At 43.3% G+C, this 21655-nt stretch overlaps 1 protein-coding gene across 1 annotated transcript; it reads left to right on the forward strand.

The window, feature by feature from the left end:
* Nucleotides 1–17018: 17018 nt before the first annotated feature.
* Nucleotides 17019–18257, forward strand: LOC122013934 (chromosome partition protein Smc-like). The gene is made up of 2 exons (XM_042570145.1): nucleotides 17019–17318; nucleotides 17517–18257. Exons 1-2 carry the CDS (start codon nucleotides 17019–17021, stop codon nucleotides 18255–18257), a joined length of 1041 nt encoding a protein of 346 aa, XP_042426079.1.
* Nucleotides 18258–21655: the final 3398 nt, after the last annotated feature.

Here is a 21655-nt window from a genome sequence, read left to right on the forward strand (position 1 = left end):
TCTTCTTTCAGTCGCCCCAAAAGTTCAAAGAATGAAACTTTTGTTCAGCTCTTCGCCCCACAGCAACAGTCGTAAATGGCGCCCAAAGCCAAACAGATTCACTCTTCTCTCTCCCTTCCGGTCGAGCCATCTAAAGATGCCCTTTACAGTCGAGCTCTATCCCTTCGTATACCCTCTCGCATACGCTCGAGCCTATCCGGGGGATACCCTATCTGTTGATATCCTAAAACTCATTTTGCCTAAGGTTAGAGTGAATGGCCCCCAAAGCCATTCACGACTGTTGCTTTGGTGCTTCGGTTCGACAAAAGTTGATCTCTTTAAATTCGCTTTTATCAAATCATTTAAATTTCTTTATCAAATAATTGCAAACCATTCAAATTTGCCTAAGTTGCATTTCTTAAACTGTAAACCCGTAAGTTGGTGTTACCTTAGTTAAACTCGAAACCCCTAAGTAGCATTTCTTAAACAGGAAAGCCCTAACTCGAACTCGAAAGCCCGAACTTAAACTGGAAACCACTAAGTGTTAGTTCTTAAACTGGAAACCCCCAAGTGTCTGTTCTATCTGTTCCTGAACTCGAAACCCCAAAGTTTGAGATCTCTTCCTCAAGTGGAAACCGCTAAGTAGCTTTTTTTTTTATTGAGGGAACCCCCGGAGGGAGGATGGAAGTTATCCTCGAAGTTTGGTTTCTCTTTAAGTGCCCGGTTTTCCCCAATGGGAAGTCCAAACTAAGTTGTAGCGCGTGTTTGTTTAAGGAAAATGGGTTTTTGAGTTGGTCCTGTACCCCTTACTTTGTCCTTCTTTCAATTCTGTTCTTACTTTCTGTCAATTCTGTCCTTATGTTTTCGTACCGTTATTTGTCTACCCCCTTCTTTTGTGCCCTTACCTTCAGTAGTACATAAGGACGTCTCAGGTCAGTAGTACATAAGGACGTCTCTAAGGTCTCTTTCTATGCTATAGAAGTCTCTGTCAAGTAGAATCTGTAAACGCAGACCTATGAACTTCAACATCAGAGTCTATTATTTTATGAACTGTACTATCCTCAACAGTGACAGCCTCATACAATAGTGACAGCCTCATACAATATAGCAATACGCGCTTCTTCATCAATAGTAGCACTAGTAGCAAGAGTAGCAGCATTCACTACTTTAGGAAGAAGAACTCCAGTAGCAAGAGTAGCAGGATTCACTCACTACTTTAGGTTAGGAGAGGAGGAACTCCCGTAGCAACATCAGCAGCAGAAAGCAGCAACAGTAGTAACTTACTTACTTACTTTCTTTGGAAGGGGGCAGCATCATTTACTTGAGTAAGTGTTTTCAAGCCCTATTTTCTTATTTTATTAATTTAAATTAAGTAGTAAGTGAAAGGTATTCTGACGCTGGATGGTAGAAGTATGTCCTTAGTTCGTTTTCTTTATGACTCCTGTTTGTATTGCTCGCGACTCTGTTGCTCGCAACTTCGTTGCTCCCACCTCCTTTGCTCGCAACTTCCAAGAGCGTACTTACGAGTTAACTCTTTTTGAGTTAACTCACCAGCCTCACCTGCCTTATCACTAGCCTAAGTAACTGCACCAGCCTCACCTGCCTCATTCACTAGCTAAGTAACTTTACTATGATCACTCCTGTACTTACTACTAAGAGCAGTAGCACCAGTGTATACTGGAAAGCCTCAGCCCCAGTGGACTCTCTAAAGCCTGACTACTATGAATAGTATCAAGAGTACCTCTAAGAGCATCAATCAGCCGTAGCAGTCTGAACAGTAAGTAGTAGCTTTCTTATTTTCTTTTGTATGTACTTTTCAGCTCTATTCAAAAGAGCTTCTTTGTTAGAGGTATGATAATGATTCTGTGTGGTAGTCTTTCCTTAGTTGATAGTTTACTAATCCTTTCTTTATTGCTCGCAACTGCTTTGCTCACAACTCTTTAACTAAGTATCAACAATGGGAACACCCACCGGAAGCTCCAAGGAAGTTTTCTCGCGCGCTGTCGTCCTTTCTAATTCTTTTTAGCCCCTTTTTCGTGTTTGCCCCTGTGCTGGCCACTTCTTTCTCTTTAAATTCCTATCCTTACTTTATTTCGTCCCGTGTTCTGTCTCCCTATCTCCTTTCGTTTGCGCTCCGCGTGACAGAGCATAAGGAAGTGTATCAGTACATAAGCTAACTTAATATTGTATATAAGTATAAGTATCTGTACCCTACTTACTTTCAAGACTAAGAGTCTCTTTCTCTCTTGCCCCTCTAAGCCTCTTTGAGTCCCAAGCCTCAAGCAATTCCCAAGGCTAGGATAGCTAACTCAAATCCTCAAGCAACTCAAATCCTCAAGCAACTCCCTATGGCTAATGCCTAAACTAAAAAGGCGAGGATAGCTAACTCCAAAGCCTGGGATAGCTAATGCCTAAACTCAACAGCCCAGTAGCTAAGTATGCTTTCCTTTACCCCTATTCCCAAGGCTAGGCTAACTAACTCACTATCTGAAGGTGCGGAATCCTAAGCCTTAGGTGCTTCCTCACGAGCCGAATCCCTACTTCAGTATCAACTGCTACCCTCGTCTCAACTCCAAATGGGAATACCCCGTAACAGGAACAGTAAAGGCCTGAACCCTATCAACATGAGCTGTAACATGAGCAGTAAAAGCCTGAACCCTATCAACATGAGCTGTAACATGAGCAGTAAAGGCCTGAACCCTATCAACATGAGCTGTAACATGAGTATCACCTGGGTCAACTGCAAAGTAGTCATTAACACCGGATAGCTCTAGTAAGTTGCATCTGTAATAGCAACTCTCTAAGAGGGTCAGTCAGCCCTATCAAGAGTAAGAGCCGTAGTAGTAGTGGTCTCAGCATCCCTAGTAACAAGAACTTTTTTTCAAGGAACGTAGGCGTTTATCTACTGTTGAGTCAGCAACTGAGGATTCTCCTTTAGGAGCAACTTTTCAATCCAGATTTTAAGTAGTAAGTGAGAAGTCTAATTCTGCTGGTATAAGTCTTTCCTGATTATCGTACTTGATTCCTCTCTCCTCTATGTATTGCTCGCACCCTGTTTGCTCGCAACTCTTAATGTAATTAATTTGAGTCCGGGTGGGATCCCTAGCCCCCGTAGCAGTAGCAGCCCCAACGTGGTCTACTTTATTTAGGAACAGTACCAGTAGCAGTGGGAACAGAAGGAACTAATAAAGATCAACAACAACTAGTAAGTAAAGAGGAGCAGTAGCAACTTTAAGAAGCAACGTATATAGCAGCCCCAACGTGGTCTACTTTTTCAACAGGAACTGTAGCAGCCCGAACTGTACCAGTCCTATCTGATTCTCCTTTATCTGTTTTTTTTTCAACATGCAAAAGTGTATCAAGTGCAAAGTATATTGATTATCATGTAAGTGTTTCCTCCTTTCTCGAGGATCATGTAAGTGTTTCCTCCTTTCCAGTTATTCTTCCTGTTTGTATTGCTGGCACCTTTTTCAAAAGCCTACTCCTGTTTAAGGCCCTACTCAGTGTAGCCTAGTTCAGTATTTAATCCTTTACTGTAAAGCCGTAACAAGAAGGAGCAACATCCTTTACTGCGAAGGCATCTCCATATTCTGAGGTGACTGACGTGGGAGCTTTTTCCAAGGGCATCAATCAATAGCTGTAACTCCACTGGCATCCCCATCGCTGTACTCATTCAACTTTAGTAAGAAGTACGAGGAGCACCAACTTCCAAGTCAGCTCTACTCTGAACTTTTTTCTAAGAGTATCTACACTTTCCTCTCTAAAGTGGCAACAACAACCCTAGTAATAGTACCAAAAGCAGGAGCAGCGTCATTTGCCCTAGTATACAGTAATAACAGCAAGAGCAGCAGTGGTAACATTAACTTTTAAGGTAGCAGAGTAGGAAGAGTATCTGCTTTTAAGTCTGACTTTTGTGCAAGTGAAGTAGCTTTCTATGCTATATCTATTATGATTCTGCTATGATGTTATATTATGATTGATCTTATGTGTGTGTAAGTCTGTCCTCAGTTCGATAGTTTAATACTCCTTTATGTGTGAACTCCAAAGAGTGAATTCATCTAAAGCGTACTTAACTTAATAGTGACCTCCAAAGAGTGAATTCATCTAAAGCGTACTTAACTTATCTAAAGCCTACTGAACATCTAAAGACATCTAAAGCGTACTTAACTTATCTAAAGTCTACTTAACTAACTTATCTAAAGCGTACTTAACTTAATAGTGACCTCCAAAGAGTGAACTTCCTCAAAAGGAGAAGGAGTACCGGAGTCTTCAATGTCCTCGGCACCAGTGGGACCAATGTCCTTTACTAAGAGTAGCCGGACCGGAGGAGTCTTCATTCAATGTCCTCATCACTAGTGTGACCTAATGTCCTTACTAAGAGCATCAGCCCCATAGGAGTCTGAAGCATTACCTAAAGGAGCCCTACTATCAGCCCTATCAGGTTTTCCAATGGTAGCACTTTTCACTAGCGGTCCCATAAGCTTCAATACTAGTAGCACTTCTCACTAGCGGTCCCATAAGCTTCAATACTAGTAGCACTAGTAGCCCCAATGTAGTATTCTGAAGCGGGAACAGTAGTAAGACTCTAAAGTCAGGAACATAAGATAAGTAGCTTCAGTAGCGAGAAGCTTCACTAGCATCAACTAAAGCTTTTTCAAGTGTTATGTCTAATTCTTCTGATAGAGGTGTATGTGCTCCCTTCTAGACTTTCTTCATTCCTCCTGTTTGTATTGCTCGCACCCTAGTTGCTCGCAACTCTTAATGTGATTAATTTAATTAGTCCTGGTAGCCACAGTATCAAGAGTAACAGCCCCAGCATCCCCAACACTAGGAAAGGAACTCTACCAGTGGCATCCCTATCTACTTTCTTTTAAAGCATCATTGCCCGTTCCCACCCCAAGAGCACTAGTGGCATCATTATCAAAAGAGTACTTTTTTTACTAGAGCATCCTTATCATCAGCATCATTCAGTAGGAACAACTGGACCAGCAGAAGTAGGAGCAACTGGACCAGCAGAAGATTCTACTTTATGAACTGTAGCAGCCCCAACTGAGTCTTCTACTTTAGCAACAGGAACTGTAGCAGCCCCAACTGAGTCTTCTACTTTAGCAACAGGAACTGCACCAGCACTACCAACAGAAGATTCCTACTTTAGCGGATTATACTTTATGAACAGTAACTGCACCAGCAGCAACTGAGTCTTCTACTTTAGCAACCCCAAAGGAGTCTACTTTAGGAGGGTGTTCTACTTTAGCAACAGGAACTGGACTATCGGTACCAGAGGATTCTCTATACTTTAGCAACATGAACTGTAGCAGCCCCAACGGATTCAGAAGTGATAGGTTTAGCCCCAGATTCAGAAGTTAGAGGTTTCAACAGCCTTTACTTTATGTACTTTATCTACTTTTCAATTACCAAACCAAAGGAGTCTACTTTGTGCGGTATCTAATTGATCTAATCTACTTTTTTAAAGTATCGGGGATTCATTCCTATCTACTTTAGCAGCTATAATTTAAAGTACCGGGGATTCATTCCTATCTACCTACTTTAGGAGCTCCAACTTGCTATTTAAAAGTGAGGAACGGGTATTCTTTCTCTTCTCTTCTACTTTAGCCGCTCTAACTGATTCTACTTTAGGAGCTCTAACTTGCTCTACTCTATTTTAAGTAAAGTGTGTACCGAATTGATATGAATAAAGCAATACCAAATCTGCTACTTAAAGCAACACCAAAGAAATCTGCTACTCAAAGGAAACATCAATTACTAAAGTGTGTGTGTTTCAAGTGAGTCTAATTTCTCTATTTCAAAAGTACCGGATGAATCTACTTTTGAGCTCTAAATTGACATGCTTTTTGCAGTACCTATTTGATATGAATTTCCTACTTTTTTCTGTACCTAATTCAGTACTTCCTTGATATACTTTTAATCAACAAATTGCTATGAAAAGTTACTTAAGTGCAAAGTATATTGATGATCATAGAAGTATTTCCTCCCGTCTGAAATTGATTATTTAATGGATTAGTTGCTCGCAACTGCTAAGCTCCCAACTCCTTTGCTCGCAAGTAATCTACTAAGTGGGAACCTTAGCTTTGGATATTCAATAACTGAAAACCGCTAACTGGAACTCGAACTCTCAACCCCGAACTTAAACTGGAAACCCCTAAGTGCGTGTTCGTTCTCTTCCTGAACTGGAAACCGCCAATTCTATCTGATCTGTAACTCTAAACCGCTAAGTTGGTGTTACCTTAGTTAAACTAAAAACCGCTAACTGGAACTCTCGAACTCAAAAGCCCGAACTTAAACTCGAAAGCCCTTCCTGAACTGATACCCTTTAAGTGTTCGTTCTCTTCCTGAAACTCGAATCCCCTAAGTGTATCAACTAAGAAGCCGAGTAGCTAAGTGTATCAAGAGCCGTAACCCTAGGAACGTCGAAAGGCATCATTGATAGCTCTACTAAAGGCAGCATCCCTAGCGACTCTAACAAGAGCAGCAGTAGTAGCAGTGGTACCAGACAGTAGGAAGAGTAGGAAGAGTATCCCTAGCCCCTGTGGACTCTAAAGCGTCAACCGTAGCACCAGTAACTTCAAAGGCATCTGCGTTGTAGTCTGAAGTGCCCGCTTTTCCCGTGATAGCTCTAAAGGCAGGAACATTGTACTCGAGAGCAGCAGCTACAGTAGACTTCCCTACATCAGCACGACCAGTGTACTGTAAAGAAAGATTTCTTACTCCGGATTTAGTTTAGGAGCTTTTAAGTCAACTAATTGAGCGACTAAAAGTGCTTTAAGTGCTGGGTCTAATTCTGATGGGTATGATAATGTCTTTAGTTCCTAGATTTATTCGTCCTGTTTGTATTGCTCGCAACTCCTTTGCTCGCAAGCTCTTTTGCCCGTATGCAAAGTATTATCCTTCGCGACCGAGCGGTTGTTTACTCTTTAGTTAGGAATACGTGGACTCGAAAGCCTCAACATGAGCAACAGTGTACGACTCTAAAGCAACTGTACCAGCAGCAGGACTAGCAACTGTGCAAAAGGAACAACTGATTCTACAGTAGGAACAGTACCTCCAACAGCGTCAGCAACAGTGTACGACTCTAAAGCAACTGTACCAGCAACAGTAGCACTAGCACCAGTGTACTCACTAGCGACAGCCCTAGTAAATTGTACTCTAAAGCATGTGTACAGCGGCCTCTCTAGCAATAGCTTCAGTAGCTTCAGTAGCAGCAGTAGTGTCTACTCTACTAGAGCAATAGCAACAGTCTACGTATCTGTAGCCGTATTTCGTTTATTCAGTTTTGAATTCACTTTAGGTTCAGCTTCAGCTTCAAGTTCTGGGTCTAATGATGTTGATAGTTCCCTAGTTGATTCTTGATGTTTTTATTGCTCGCAAGTGAGTTGCTCGCATAGATCCCCTAGTAAGTCTCTGCCGTATGCAATGTATTATCCTTGTCGGTCGAGCGATTGTTCACTCTATTTCCCTCCTGAGTAGTCTATAGTAAGTATTTAAATCCTTGACTCTATTCATAAGCCGCAGCCCCGTAAGGATGAACTAGTAAGCCCATTCGGTCGCTAAGGATCACCATCCGTACCACTAGGAACTTCAAAGGCATCAGTGACAGCTCTAAAGTCAGCACAAGTCTCTTCAGTAGCCGAAATAGCCCGAGTGTACTCTAAAGTCTGTCTCACCAGTGTAGGACTCTCTAGTAGCAGGAGGAGTAGCCTCAGTAGCCTGAGCAAGAGTCTCCTGTACAGTAGTCAGAGTCGCAGCTTTTCTTATTAAAGGATGAGCCACCACCATAGCTCCTTTCTTTTAAGGATTCGTTTTGAGCTACTTCAAAGTGCTTCTTTTGTTGGGTCTAATTCTGATGATGGGAGTATGTCCTCTATTCAATTTCAGTATTCCTCCTTTCTTTATTGCTCGCACCAGAGTTGCTCGCATAGATCCCCTAAGTCTCGGCCGTATGCTTTTTAGTATCCTTCACGGGAGAGCGGTTGTGCTGCCAAGTATTTCAATTCTTTCCTCTAGCAAGCCATACTTCTTTAGCTCCAATTTATGCTTTACCCCGTTCTAGTCCAATTTTAATGGTTTCTCACATGATAAAGAAATTTAAATGATTTGATAAAAGCGAATTTAAAGAGATCAACTTTTGTCGACCTAAAGATTTGACTCGACTTTCTAAAAGTTGAATGTAAGTACCAGTTCCCTTAGGCAAAACAGAGCTTAGGCGAAAAATACGCTGTTTTCACAACTTCCTTACTTCCTTCTGGCTGTACCTTAGCATACGTCCTCTTTGCCCCATCAGTACCTTCCCGGGTAAGTTTTAGTGCGGGCGGGCCATAGGCCTTCTAATTGTGATTTTGCCCGTGGCTCTGTACGCTCCTTTCTGTTTTGTACTTCTTTAAATTCTCTCCTTGCTTTGTTTTCGTGCCGTCCTGACTTTGTTTCCTTCCTTGCGTTGAACACAAGGAGGGTAAGGAACCCTTACAACAGTATCCCCTCTATCTGTTAAGGTTGAAAGACGAGGAGGGTCTAGAACCCTAATAACTGTAGCCCCTCCATCCGTTAAGTACTAGATGTACTGAGTAAGAACTCCAAAGCGTAGGAAGTCCTAAACTCAAAAGCGGCAGAGCTAAGTCCTAAACTCAAAAGCGCCGAGGAGGATCACCCTAGCAACAGTAACTGCAAAGGCATGAAGAGTAGGAACACTAACTGCAAAGGCATCAGGAGTCTCTTCAGTAGCAGGAATAGGACGAGTGTACTGTAAAGTAGCCCTAGTGTCCTCTGGTGCAATAGCAGCAACAGCAGTAGCCTCACTAGCAGCAGTATTAGTATAATGAGCCCCAAGAGCAACTGGAAAAGGAACTCCCCAAGCAGTAGCAACACTAGCAACAGGAACAGCAAGAGCTGCATCCGTAGCAACAGGAGTAGTACCAGTAAGAGTAGCAAGAGTGTACTTATTAGCAGGAGCAGCGTACAGCCACTATGGTGCCTTTTTTGCCTGAGGAGGAATAGTATCTACTTTAGCAAGAAAGTCTTCTACTTTAGCAACGGTGGCTCCTTCTACTTTAGCAACAGTGGCTCCTTTGTAAGTTTAGCAACAGCGGCTCCTTTTAAGTCTCAGTTTTGTATGAAGTAAAAGAGCTCTTCAACCGTTTAGTCTAATGATGATGCTGGGAGTCTTTCCTGTATTGCTTTTTCTTTATTAATCCTGTATGTATTGCTCGCAACTGTATTCCTCCTGTTTGTATTGCTCGCAACTATGTTATTTATGTTGCTCGCAAGAATTATACTAAGTGGGCCCCTTAGCTTTGGCTATTCAATCCTTCGCGGCAGAGCACCAGTGTCCTCTTGCAGTGTCTACTCTTTTTACTGAAACCCTTACCTTAATGGGTAAAGCGTTCGTTCCTCTCTCTCGCCCCCCTTGCTCGTGTCTGGAACTCGAACACCTAAGTGTTCCTCCCTTTCTTTTGCCTCGCCCATCGAAGTTTGGTTTCCCTTAATGGGTTGCGTACGAATCCCCGGCTGGCTGGAGGGGAAAACTGCTAAGTAGCGCGTGCCAGAGGCCTTTTAATTGGTTTTCTTGCCCTGGTCTGTACCCCAGAGTTGTACCAATTTTTCCCCTCGATAGTTGTACCTGTAGAGTTTAAACCCAAGGACGGTTGAAACCGAAGGACGGTATCACTCCTCTATCAGGATCTAGAACCCTCATAACTGGATCCCCTCTAACGGTTGAAACACAAGGAGGGTTAAGAACCCTGACAACACTGTATCCCCTCTATCTGGAATACCCCCAACGGCCCTCAAATTGATTACTGGTCTCCGTCCTTTGCCGCAAGACTAGCTCTGTCCTAAGTTTTCGGGCATGCCCCATAGGCCTTTTAAGCAGCATCCCCACTAGGAGCACTAGCAGCATTAGTAGGAACTGCTACAGCAGGAGCAACAGTGGTAACCCTAAGCAGTAGGAACTGCAAAAGCAAGAGTATCAAGAGTAGACTCACTAACAGCAGGACCCCTGTCCTCGAAAGCAGCAGGAGTGTACTATAGTTCAACTGCACCAGGAAGAGTGTACTCAGTCCTCGAAAGCGCATCAGGACCCCTTTCCTCTAAAGGAGGAGCAGGAGGAGTGTACTCAGTAGCTGGATTTCCTTTAGCTATGTATTTAAGTCACCAACTTGAGCACCAGAAGGAACTTCAACATCAAGGGAACCCTAGGAACAAGACCTTTTCAAGCCAGATTTAAAGTACGAAGTGTTAGGTATCTAATGATTTGAAGTCCGAAATGAGAAGTCTAATGATTTGAAGTCCGAAGTGAGAAGTCCCAGATTTAAAGTACGAAGTGTTAGGTGTCTAATGATGATGGTAGAAGTCTTTCCTCATTACCAGAATTGATGACTTATGTTTGTATTGCTCGCAACAGAGTCAACTTCACTAGCAGTAGTGTCAACCCTAGGACCGGGAACTACAAAGGCATCAACATCAGCAACTCCAAAAGAAGCAACTAGCCCAGCACCTAAAGCATCAACTCGACCATCCTCACTACTGGACTAGACTAGTAAGCAACTGCACTAGCAGCAGCAGCCCTAGGAACAGTGGACTCACTATCCGCATCCCTAGTAGCACCAGTGTACTCATCACTAGCTACAGTAACTGCAGGAGCAACTTTAGCAACTAAAGGAGCACCAATAGCAACTTCAACAACAGCTGCACTAGGAACTCCTAAAGTCGAAGACCCAGGAACAGTGGACTCACCACCAACAGCATCCCTAGGAACTTCAAAGGCATTACCAGAGTCTGAAGTGACTTTGGCATCAACACTAGGAACACCCGAAGTGGGAGCTCTAAGGGCAGGAACACTAGACTCGAAAGCTTTAACACTAGGAACTCCACCATCCTCAGACCCAGGAGCAGGAACTACAAAGGCATCAACTGGAACTGCAAAGGCATCAACTGGAAAAGCAACTTGACTACTGTGAAGTGAGAGCTCCAAAGCAACTCCAAAAGCAACAACTGATTCTACAGTAGCACCAGGAACTCCAGCAGCAGGACTAGCAACAGTGTAAGACTGTAAAGCAACTACTCTAGTATAGCAGCCCCAATGGACTTCAATTCAACTACTTGACTCAAAAGCATTACCATAATCAAGTAAAACATCAGGAACCTGAGCAACACTACTTTGAAAGCCAGATTTGAAGCTTCAACTGGTAAGTCTAATGATTCTGGTAGAAGTATGTCTTCATTATCGGAATGTATTCTTGCTGTTTGTATTGCTCGCAACTCTGATACTAATCCTACTACTGAGTTAACTCTTTTTAAGTGAACTCAAAAGCATCAACAGGCGCAGCAACTTCAAAACCAGCACCAGAGTCTGAGAAGTGCCTACAGGCAACATAGTCTACAGAGTCTGAAGTGCCCCATCTCCATTGCCAGCACCAAAGGCATCACTAGGAGCATCAAGAGCAGCCCCAACCCCAAACGGAAAACCCCAACTCTTTTCCAACCCGAACTCGAAAGTAGGAACTGCAATAGCGGGAGCCCTAGCAACAGTAGCATCCCTAGGAACAGGAGCTGCAACTAAAGCATTGACTTTAGGAACAGCCGTAGCAACAGCCGTAGCAGCCTTTACTTTAGCAGCAACTAAAGGAGCATGAACAGCAGGAACTGCAACAGCAGCAGAGGATTCTACTTTTGAGTCTAGGAATTTCTCTACTCCAAATCCAAAAGCAAGGAATTGATCTACTTTAGCAACAGATTCTACTTTGTAAGCACCAGAAGATGAGACTTTAGCTACTCCAAAAGCATTTACTGAGTCTACGAATACGAATTTAGCTACTCCAAAAGCATTTACTTGATATACTTTGTAAGCACCATATTCTGAGACTTTTGAAGCAACAAAGTGATACGAAAAGTGCATCAAGTGTGAAACCCGAGGACGGTTGAAACCGAAGGACGGAAACACTAGGAGGAGAACCCTGACAATAGTAGTCTCCCCTCTATCTGTAAAGTATTAAATGTACTGATGTTAAGTATTTGATGTACTGAGTAAGAACTCCAAAGGAAGGCCTAAACTCAAAATCGGAAGACGCCTAAACTTAAAAAGCCCGGGAGCTAAGGATCACCCTTCGCCGGAACAGCAAAGGCATGAAGAGTAGGAACTGCAAGAGCACCCCCAATAGGAACTGTAAGAGCCCCAGTGGGAACAGTGTACTCAGTAAGAGCAGTATCCCTATCCTTTACTTGAGGAGCATCCCCAAGAGTGACTCTAAGAGTAGTACGAGTGTAGTCCTCTCTAGGAGCAGTAGCAGTATCCTCAGTAGCCTGATCCCCAGTATACTGTAAAGCAGTAGTAGCGCCAGTGTGTGTCTCCTCTACAGTAGTAAGAGTGTCTCTCCTTCTTTTGTTAAAGTCTGAGTAGCGGCCATAGCAGCTTTTTTTAAGTAGTCGTTTTTAGGGCCTTCTACTTCTTCTTTTGGTGGGTCTAATGATGATTCTGGGAGTATGTCTTTAGTTGGTTTTCTTAATGACTCTGATGTCTTTATTACTCGCTTAAGAGTTGCTCGCAAGTAATCTACTAAGTCTCGCCCGTCTGCTACAGATTGACTATCCTTCGCATAATTGATTTGCCTTCTATCTCTGTTTGTACTTTACCCCTTGAGTGAAACTCGAAAGCCGAAGCCCCACTGAGTCTCTTCCTAAGTCAGAACTCCTTTACTCACCATCCGTAAGACTAGTAACTCCAACAGTAGCAAGAGTGTACTCTACAGCCTTACCATTAGGAACTCTAACATCATCCCCCCTCCCCTGTACTCAGCAACAAGAGCAGTAGCAATGTACTCAATATCAACAGTAGCACCAGTGTACTCAGTAGCAGCAGCAGTAGTATACTCGAGAGCAGTATTTCATTTATGAACTTTTAAACAAGCTCTTTCTTTAGCAAAGATGAAAAAGTGATTCAAGTGTTTAGTATCTAATGATTCTGATGATGGGAGTATGTCCTCTATTCCTTTTCTGTATTCCTCCTGTTTGTATTGCTCTATATAGAGTTGCTCTATACTCTTTAACTAAGTAGGAACCTTATGCTTTGTATTGAATATCCAAAGCTGAGGAGCAACAGTGTACTCTTTAGTAGCCGTTTGTGTACTTGATTACCTTGATTGACACTGGAAGGCCTCGGAGACATCTCCCAGGGCAGCAACCCTATACTCAGCACTAGTGGTAACATCCTTAACTCAACAGCCTCGAAAGCCTCAACAATAGCAGCCCCATTGGCCTCACGAACAGTAGCCCCAGTAGCCCCCGTAGCAACACTAGCTAGAATGGACTCTAAAGCCTCACCCGACAGCAACTTTTATAGTAACTGTGTATGAGTAGCAACTCTATAATAGAGCCCTAAGTGTACAGCTCAAAAGCCTAAAGTCGAAGCCCTCCTCAACAGGCGAATCCCTTGAGTATCAACTAAGAAGCCCAGTAGCTAAGGATCAACAGTGTGAGCCCTAAGAGCGCCTAAAGCATTAGCAACCCTAGTCCAAGTAACTGTAAAGTCAATAGCAGTGTACTCAGTAGCCCTAGCACTAGTGTACTAGTAAGCAGCGCCAGTATACTCAAAGGCATAACTAGCCCCCGTGTACTCAGTGTCAGCAGCAGTAGCAGTAGTGGTATATACTTTGTAGCATCAACAGTGTACTCTATAGCTGGATTTAGTTTTGGAACTTTTTAAGGAAGCAACTCAAAAAGCTTCAAATGACAAGTATAATGATGATATTAGAAGTATGTCCTCACTGCCTAGATGGATGACTACTGTATGTATTGCTCGCTACTCTAAAGCTCTTTCTTGCTGTACTAGCTACGTATTGCTATAGAAGTACACAAGCGCTCTTCTGCGAGAAGGATATTCAATCCAAAGCGACAACTAATAAACCGCATCTGGCGCGCGAGAAAACTTAGGTTGGAGCTAGTGGTGCTTCGGTTGGAGCTAGTCTTGCCTCGGGTGGAGCTAGTAAGGCAACAGTCGTGAATGGCTTTGAGGGCCATTCACTCTACGGGTAAAAGTACCTTCGTACGTAGGACAATAATAAATCAAACCAATAGGCTTACCTTTTGGTGGGCTTACCTTGCCTAAGGCTTACCTCTACTCTGCCTTTGGGGCTCACCTGTACTCCGTTGGATTATTGGCTTACCTCTCCTCGGCCATTGCGGCTGTCCTCTCCTCTGCCATTGGGGATTACCTGGCCTCTGCCTTTGGGGATTACCCGGCCTCTGCCTTTGGGGTTGTCCTCTACTCTGCCTTTGGGTCTGAACAAAGAAAGATAAGAATTTCTCATTACGTGAACATGAATTTACTATGGTTTGGTGCCCCGGGTCCAATTTAGAAATTTTCCATTAAGGAATTCGGTAGTCTCATACTTTAATGGGTACGATAGCTCAGTTGGACGGGTTGAGCCTTGGCTCTTTTCAAGCTTTGGGTGTCTCTGATCAGAAAAGACGAGTTCGCTGATTCAAGGATTGATGGAGCTGTGGCTTCGCCATTTATTTAATTTGCCTCCGGATAAGTGTTTGGGTCTAAGTCAAATGCAAAGGGAAAAGCTAAGAAGGGCTAAGGAAAAGGATAAGTCAAAGCCAAGGGCTGTAGCGTCTGGGTCAACGGGCAGATGCATCAGTTGAGTCAAAAAAGAAACCTCTTGTTGATTCATAAAGTGCGTATGAAATTGCTTATGAAAAGAAGGCATCAGAAATTGCTTAAGAAAAGTAATCCGAATAGGGCAGATGCATCAGTTGAATGAGTGTCTTTTGGAATGGAAAGAACCAAATGCAAGCAACTGAAGACCACTTGAGTGGGAGTGAACGACAGATCGAAGGTCTCGAGTGAGAGGAACGAAAGGGCTCAGCAAAGGGAAGGGGCGAAGAGCTGAACGAAGGGAAGGGGCGACTACAAGGAGCCAGCGACCGATAGGTCGATAGTAGGAGACAGATAGAGCTCGAGCGTATGCGAGAGGGTATCCCTCGGATATGCTCGACTATAAAGGTAAGAGTAAATGGCCTAAAGCCATTTACGACTGTTGCTGTGGGGCGAAGAGCTGAAAAAAAGACGAAGGGAAGGGCAACTGAGTTTGGAGCTTCTCAAGAGTTCGAAGTTGAGACTGAACCTTTTGATGAGTTTGAAGAACGAGAAATATCGTATAAAAATGCAAACCTTCCGCTGAGGCTTCTACTACAGAGTTTGGAGCTTCTCCTGAGTTCGAAGAAGTGGGTTTCAACTGAGTTCGAAGTTGAGACTTCTGTTGTTGCTTCTCCTGAGTTTGAAGTTGTTACTTCAGTTGAGACTGAAGTTGGAGCTGAAGTAGCACCTGTGGCTTCCAAGAGGGTTGAAGTTGAACCTGCACCTTCCGCTGAGGCTTCTCCTGAAGAGTTTGGAGCTTCTCCGATGAGTTTTTTTTCTGCTTCTCCTTCAGAGTTTGGAGTTGGGAACTACCTCAAATAGGGTAAGAGCAGGTGTTCAGTCATTCCCAACAGCTTGGATGAGTGCTGATGATCCCCTTGGGTCGGTGGAGGGAGTGCGCGTCATTATCAAAAGTGGTTTGAGTATCTATCCACTCATTCTTTTCGAGCACAATCGACTGGAATGTCAATAGGCTATTGCTCATCAGAGAGAATTTATACTGTACTCTCCGTTCTCCCCGACTCCCCTTTCTACTGTACTCTCCGTTCTCCCCTATGATAAGGGAGGGTGATAACGAAGGGGGTACTCTCCCAAGAATCCATCCTCAAGGTCCCAACAGTGCCATAGAAAGCCGTAACGGCGAATGCGATCATCCACCGCTACCTTGCTTTTCCAGGAGTGGTTAACAACAGGAGGATTAAAGAGCTCCTCAAGAGAGGGATTAGACATAGATAGTGAGTATATTACAGTCCCAAGAGAGATACCCCAGCAGTAGCAGTACCAAGAGAGATACCCCAGCAGTAGCAGTACCAAGAGAGATACCCCAGCCACTCCTGCATCCCTTTGTAGTAAAGGGTTCGCTCCGTAGTAAAGGCCGTAGTAAAGGGTTCGCTCCGTAGTAAAGGCCGTAGTAAAGGGTTCGCTCCAGTATTTCCTCTTCCACTAAATACCATTAGTACTCTCTAGGGGGAAGATCCGATGGGCTAGGGGGAAGATCCAATGGGGAAGATCCAATTGCTTGGGTCGATACCTAGTAAGCACCTTGATCGATTATGATACCAATCAGATAAGGATTGAGAGGCATACCTGTTCCAAAGAACAAATCCAAAGGTAACCGATAATAAAGGAGGCAACCGATAATAAAGGAGGCAACCGATAATAATAGAGGCACTTATCCGATATTACACGCAGCCGCTTCCACCGCCTACTTATGTGCGGGGATTGAAGTCGTGCTCGGACGCGGAAGCCCGCCCCAGCCAGCCTTACAAGACAGAGAACCGTGATAAGCCATACCTCTCCGCCAACTGACACAGACCCACTAGTGATGTGGCCGCTAACACAGCGGTCGCAGATACTGGAGTGAGGTTAACTGGAATCCCATCTGTCCAATATTGCTTTAACTGGAATCCCTTCTGTCTAATATTGCTTGGCAAACTCTATTGTTCCCTTGTTCGATTCGATTGATTTATCTAATCAATTGTTCCGTTGTTCGATTCGATTGATTTATCTAACGAAAACTTCACGTCGAGAGATGTTAGAAGTTGCACATATCAGTAGCCGCCTTTTGCACATATCAGTAGCCGCCTTTAATAGACAGCACGTAAGCCTTTAAATCAATAGACAGAACGTAAGAAGGATAGTAGCGGCTAAGTCAATAGACACAGAACCTATAGAAGTTATAGACATGGGGAGTAAAGATGCAACCTCTATATACAAATTTCAATAGATAAATGAGAAGGATCCAACTCACCACAAGACCAAGGGAAAGGGTCAGAAGCGTAAGGCTAAGAGAGGGAAGGCTAAGGATGCTCAAATAGACAAACAGAAAGAAGAGAAAGAAGAGAAAGACAAAGAAAAAGAAGAGAAAGAAGCCTCTACTGAGGGTGAAATGACCCCAACAGTTCAACCCATTTTATACGAAACCAAGGCAGCTGCTAAGGATGCTCAAAGAGACAATAAGATAGAGGATCTTGAGGCTAAGATTGCAGAGAAGGAGAAAGAGATTACAGAGGGAGAAGCCTCTACTGAAGGTCAAAAGACCCCTACTGTTCAACCAACTCTCTACAATACCAAGGCTGATGCAAAAGTAGTTCCTGATGAAAAAGTAGTTCCTAAAGTAGAGACTCAGTTGGGGCTTGAAAAGTTGTTCACACTGGAGCTACTAATCCTTCGGGGGCTTGAAAAGGTGGTGACTTCTGAAATCAAAATATATACTTCGAATAAAAGTACAGCTAACAAACTGAGATGCCTTAGGGATATAGAGATTCACTTTGCCATCTACTTAGCCTCTCTCTTGCTCTTGTACTGAGTCATTTTTATCTAATACAGTGGTGGTCCCCTTCTCAGTAGAGGACTGACTCACAGCATTGGCTTTCTCATCTTTCAGTTTTTGCATTTCTCGCTTGAAGATCAAAGAGACAAGAATATGGATGAGAAGGAAGCTCAAAGAGACAAGAATATGGATGAGAAGGATGCTCAAAGAGACAATAAGATAGAGGATCTTGAGGCTAAGATTGAAGAGAAGGAGAAAGAGATTGAAGAGAGAGAGAAACTGATAGAAGAGATAACAGTCATTTCAGATTCCGATCAAATCTCTCATCCAGAGTCTAAGATAGAGGCTGTGATAGCCGAGATTGATAAAGTGATAGCCGATCGTATATCTAAGATGGAGGCTGTTAATAAAAGACTACTTGATCAAATACATCATAATGATTCAATTCTCAAACAGGATAATGATTCAATTCTCGATAAAGAGAATTTTAAACACGAGTATAATCGTATTATCAATCTAGATTATGATATAATGCTACTTATGTTTAAGAAAATAGTTAATGATGTTGTTTGCGAGGCTAAAAGAGATTATCTAGAGAATGAATTAAGAATACTAGAGAATGATAAAAGACTACAAGAGAATGCACTATATGAAAATAATAAAGGAGCCATTATATCTGATATTATCGATCTTCATATTAATACTTATAATGAGAATTTAAGATTGGATTATGAAATAAGTGAAATAGAGATTAATAAATATTTACTAAGGATAAAAATACCACTAAAACATAACCGAAGGATATCCCGTGGAAGTGAACCGATGTACACTAGTACTCCTAAACCTGATGAATAAAAGCAAGAAATGAGTAGGGCCCTACCCCACCTCCCTACTCTCCGGCTTAACTTGAGAACCAGTCCTTTTTCCAAATATAACCACATCTCCCGAAGGGAAGATCAAAGTCTGAACGTACGCTTATACTACAATGCCTTCAACTCTGATGCCTAGTACTCCAAAATCTAAAAACCGGATTAATAATAAAAGAAAGAAATGAGAAGGGTGTGAGACCACCATGTTGGGGATCGGACGGCCGGCTTGAAGGGGGGTTGGATAGACGGCACCCCCAAATACTCGCTTCCTACGTATTTGTTAGCACAGCGGAATACAAACAATACAAATACAAATACGAAAGCTAAAGACTAAGAATGAGAAAGACAAGCAAACCAATTGACACGATCGTTTAACGTGGTTCGGAGATTAGGGCTCCTACTCCACGGCTGTCCGTAAGGTGGACGATCCCGATCCTTCGGTGGATTACTCCCCGGCAAACTCCGGCTAGCACAATCCTCCTTGTCGGTGGAGAAACCTCGCCACAACTCGATCAAGAACACTTGGATTGCTAGAGCACTAGTTGACTACTAATTAGAGGTTACCCACCACTAATTTCGTCAACTCAAACCAAGCTCCCAAGCTTTGGTTTTATAGGCCACGGTTGAAAACCCGCCTACCGCCGATTGCTAAAACATGCGATCGCGCCCTCTGGAAATTCGTTACATCCCAACGGCTCGATTCCACACATTCGATACGCCGATCGGCGCGATCGGTGAACCCGATCGCTAAAACATGCGATCACGATCGCTACGAGTGGTGCTACAAGATCGCTGATGGCGCTTACAAGATCGCCACAAGAAACCCTAAAACTAGGATTTTACTCCCAGTACAATCTCTCACGTACCTCACCCTTATGACTCACTTGATTCTTCCTTTGCAGCTTTGACCTTTTGCCTTCAAGCCTACTTCCTTTGGCTCGTCCCTCGGATGCATTCAAGCCCGCGGCTCGTACCCAATGCCATCCTTCGCGTATGCCTCGAAGTCGCTTCCCTCGGCCCTTGTCCTCGCTGCCTTGTCCACGGTCCCTCGGATGCTCCATCCTTCACCGGACCCGAAGCCATCAACCTGAGTCATATGTGTATCCTGCAAACCTGCACAACTCAAATACACATATCAAATACAAGGGTGAACCTAACTTAAACCCTTTGCCCAAACACCAAAACACATGGTCGCACGGACCATTGGGATTGCTCCAACAATCTCCCCCTTTTTGGTGTTTGGCAATACGTTTAAGTTAGGGAAAACATATAGCAAATAAACATGCTAAAACAAATGGACTTACGTTGCCAAAGTTACACACTTGGACTTATACCGCCGAATGGACTTACGTTGCCAAGGCTACACACTTGACAACCGCCGAATGGTCTTACGATGCCAAGGCTACACACTTGGACTTACAACGCCAAATGGACTTACGTTGCCAAGGCTACACACTTGGCAACCGCCGAATGGACTTACGTTGCCAAGGCTACACACTTGGCAACCGCCGAATGGACTTACGTTGCCAAGGCTACACACTTGACAACCGCCGAAACAATGCACAGGGCTTTTTAAGAACCTATCCCAAGGCTCCCCCTACACCTAAGCTCCCATTGAGCTAGGATTTTCCACATAAGGCTTTTGAAGGACCTATCCCAAGGCTCCCCCTTTACCTAAGCTCTCCATTGAGCTAGGATTTTTACAACGGGCTTTTTAAGAACCTATCCCAAGGCTCCCCCTACACAAAGGTACTTTCAGGTTTTCCTAACTAAACCTTACTTCTCCCCCTTTGCCTAACATCCAAAAAGTTCTCCAACAATATCCCAATTATTGAAAACTTGTCATCCAAATGACCCTAAACTCATGTATGTATCACCCATGGATCCCATACATCTATATGAGCTGACCCGGTCAAAATCTAGTGCTGAAAACACTTTCAGACTGGTATCAGTCGACTGCAAGAAGTACCAGTCGACTGCCCCCATGAAAACGAGCTTACCAGTCGACTGGTAACTGTACCAGTCGACTGGTACACTATTCATGAAAAATCAGCCTTTTCTAGCCAACTTCAGAAATGCGCCAGAAATTCCACAGACCTCCAAAAATCCCCAAATTTTGTGGAGAGGTCTATTATATCAATATCTACTTGGGAAAAATATATATAAAAATATATCTATCACCAATCCCAAGATTGACACAAAACACAAAACTAGCTAAAAAGTTCAATTGAACCTTGACCTAAAGTCCTAGTTTTGGCTTCCTTTTGATGTATTTGCCCATACTAACCCATAATGCATCCCTAGCATTGATTTATATGGCATCTATACATCCAAAACCAATTATCATGCTATATGACCCCAATTGTCATATTTCTTGCATGAAATACAAACCATGTGTGCCAATTTCCCAGGTTTGAGACTCAAGTCCGTCTCTAAACCACTTGGCACACTCCATGGCTCCTCTAGACCCCCAAGTAGAACCCACCTGAGATCCATTGGCCATGGGTCCCAAATTGACTCTTGGAGCTCCCCCTAGAGCTCTTTACCTTAGTCACCTCCCTAGGTGACTCATCTATTGTGACCAAACCACAATGATGTCCCTTAGAAGATCTCCTTATCTTCTTGACCTTGGACATATCATCCTTGCCATAATCATATGCAACCCTAGCATATTTCTTTTTATTGGCCTTGGATGACTCTCCCTTGCACTTATCATGTGCCACCCTAGCACATGGTCTTCTTTTAACCTTGGAGGGACTAGATCGGTATCCCAAGCCCGATCTATCATTGTTGGGTCTTTGACTACCCAACACCATATTTAATCCCTTAGATCCAATAGTGAATCTCTTAAGGAATTTCTCCAAATTATCAAGCTTTGACTTCAAAGCTTGATTTTCCCTTTCTAAGTTCCTAACCCTAGAGTCAACATGTCCACCTTGGACATTCCTAGACCTACCCTTTTTAGGCATGTGTCTCCCCTTCTTGGGATTAATGCCTTGGGTCTCCTTAGGTCTACCATTTCTAGGTTTATCATGAAAGGGTCTCCTAAGGGTTTGATCTACAATTACCCTACTCCTATCATGATATTTGAAACCAAAATTTTGCATGGGCATATAATGATTAACATTATTTTTCTTAACATGCATGGGAACATAAGAATTTGAATTTGAATTACACTTCAAATTAGGGTATACCTCCCTTACCCTTGAAGCTCCCCCTTGACTTGAGCTCCTCTTCTTCTTCTCCCACTTCTTTAGATGCGCCAATTTCTTAAGCTCTTTCTTCTTTGGGCATTTGGTATGGTAGTGACCCATTTCTCCACATGTGAAGCATCTAATGTGCTTCTTCTCCTTCTTTTTCCTAAAACTCAAATTAGATTCTAAA

The sequence above is a fragment of the Zingiber officinale genome, chromosome 8B, assembly GCF_018446385.1.
Source record: "Zingiber officinale cultivar Zhangliang chromosome 8B, Zo_v1.1, whole genome shotgun sequence".
Classification (NCBI taxonomy): domain Eukaryota; kingdom Viridiplantae; phylum Streptophyta; class Magnoliopsida; order Zingiberales; family Zingiberaceae; genus Zingiber; species Zingiber officinale.

Coding starts and splice junctions, on each gene's coding strand:
- LOC122013934 (XM_042570145.1), top strand. CDS start 17,019: ATGACCCCAACAGTTCAACCCATTTTATACGAAACCAAGGCAGCTGCT. Junction 17,319..17,516: donor TTCGGGGGCTTGAAAAGGTG/GTGACTTCTGAA, acceptor CTCATCTTTCAG/TTTTTGCATTTCTCGCTTGA.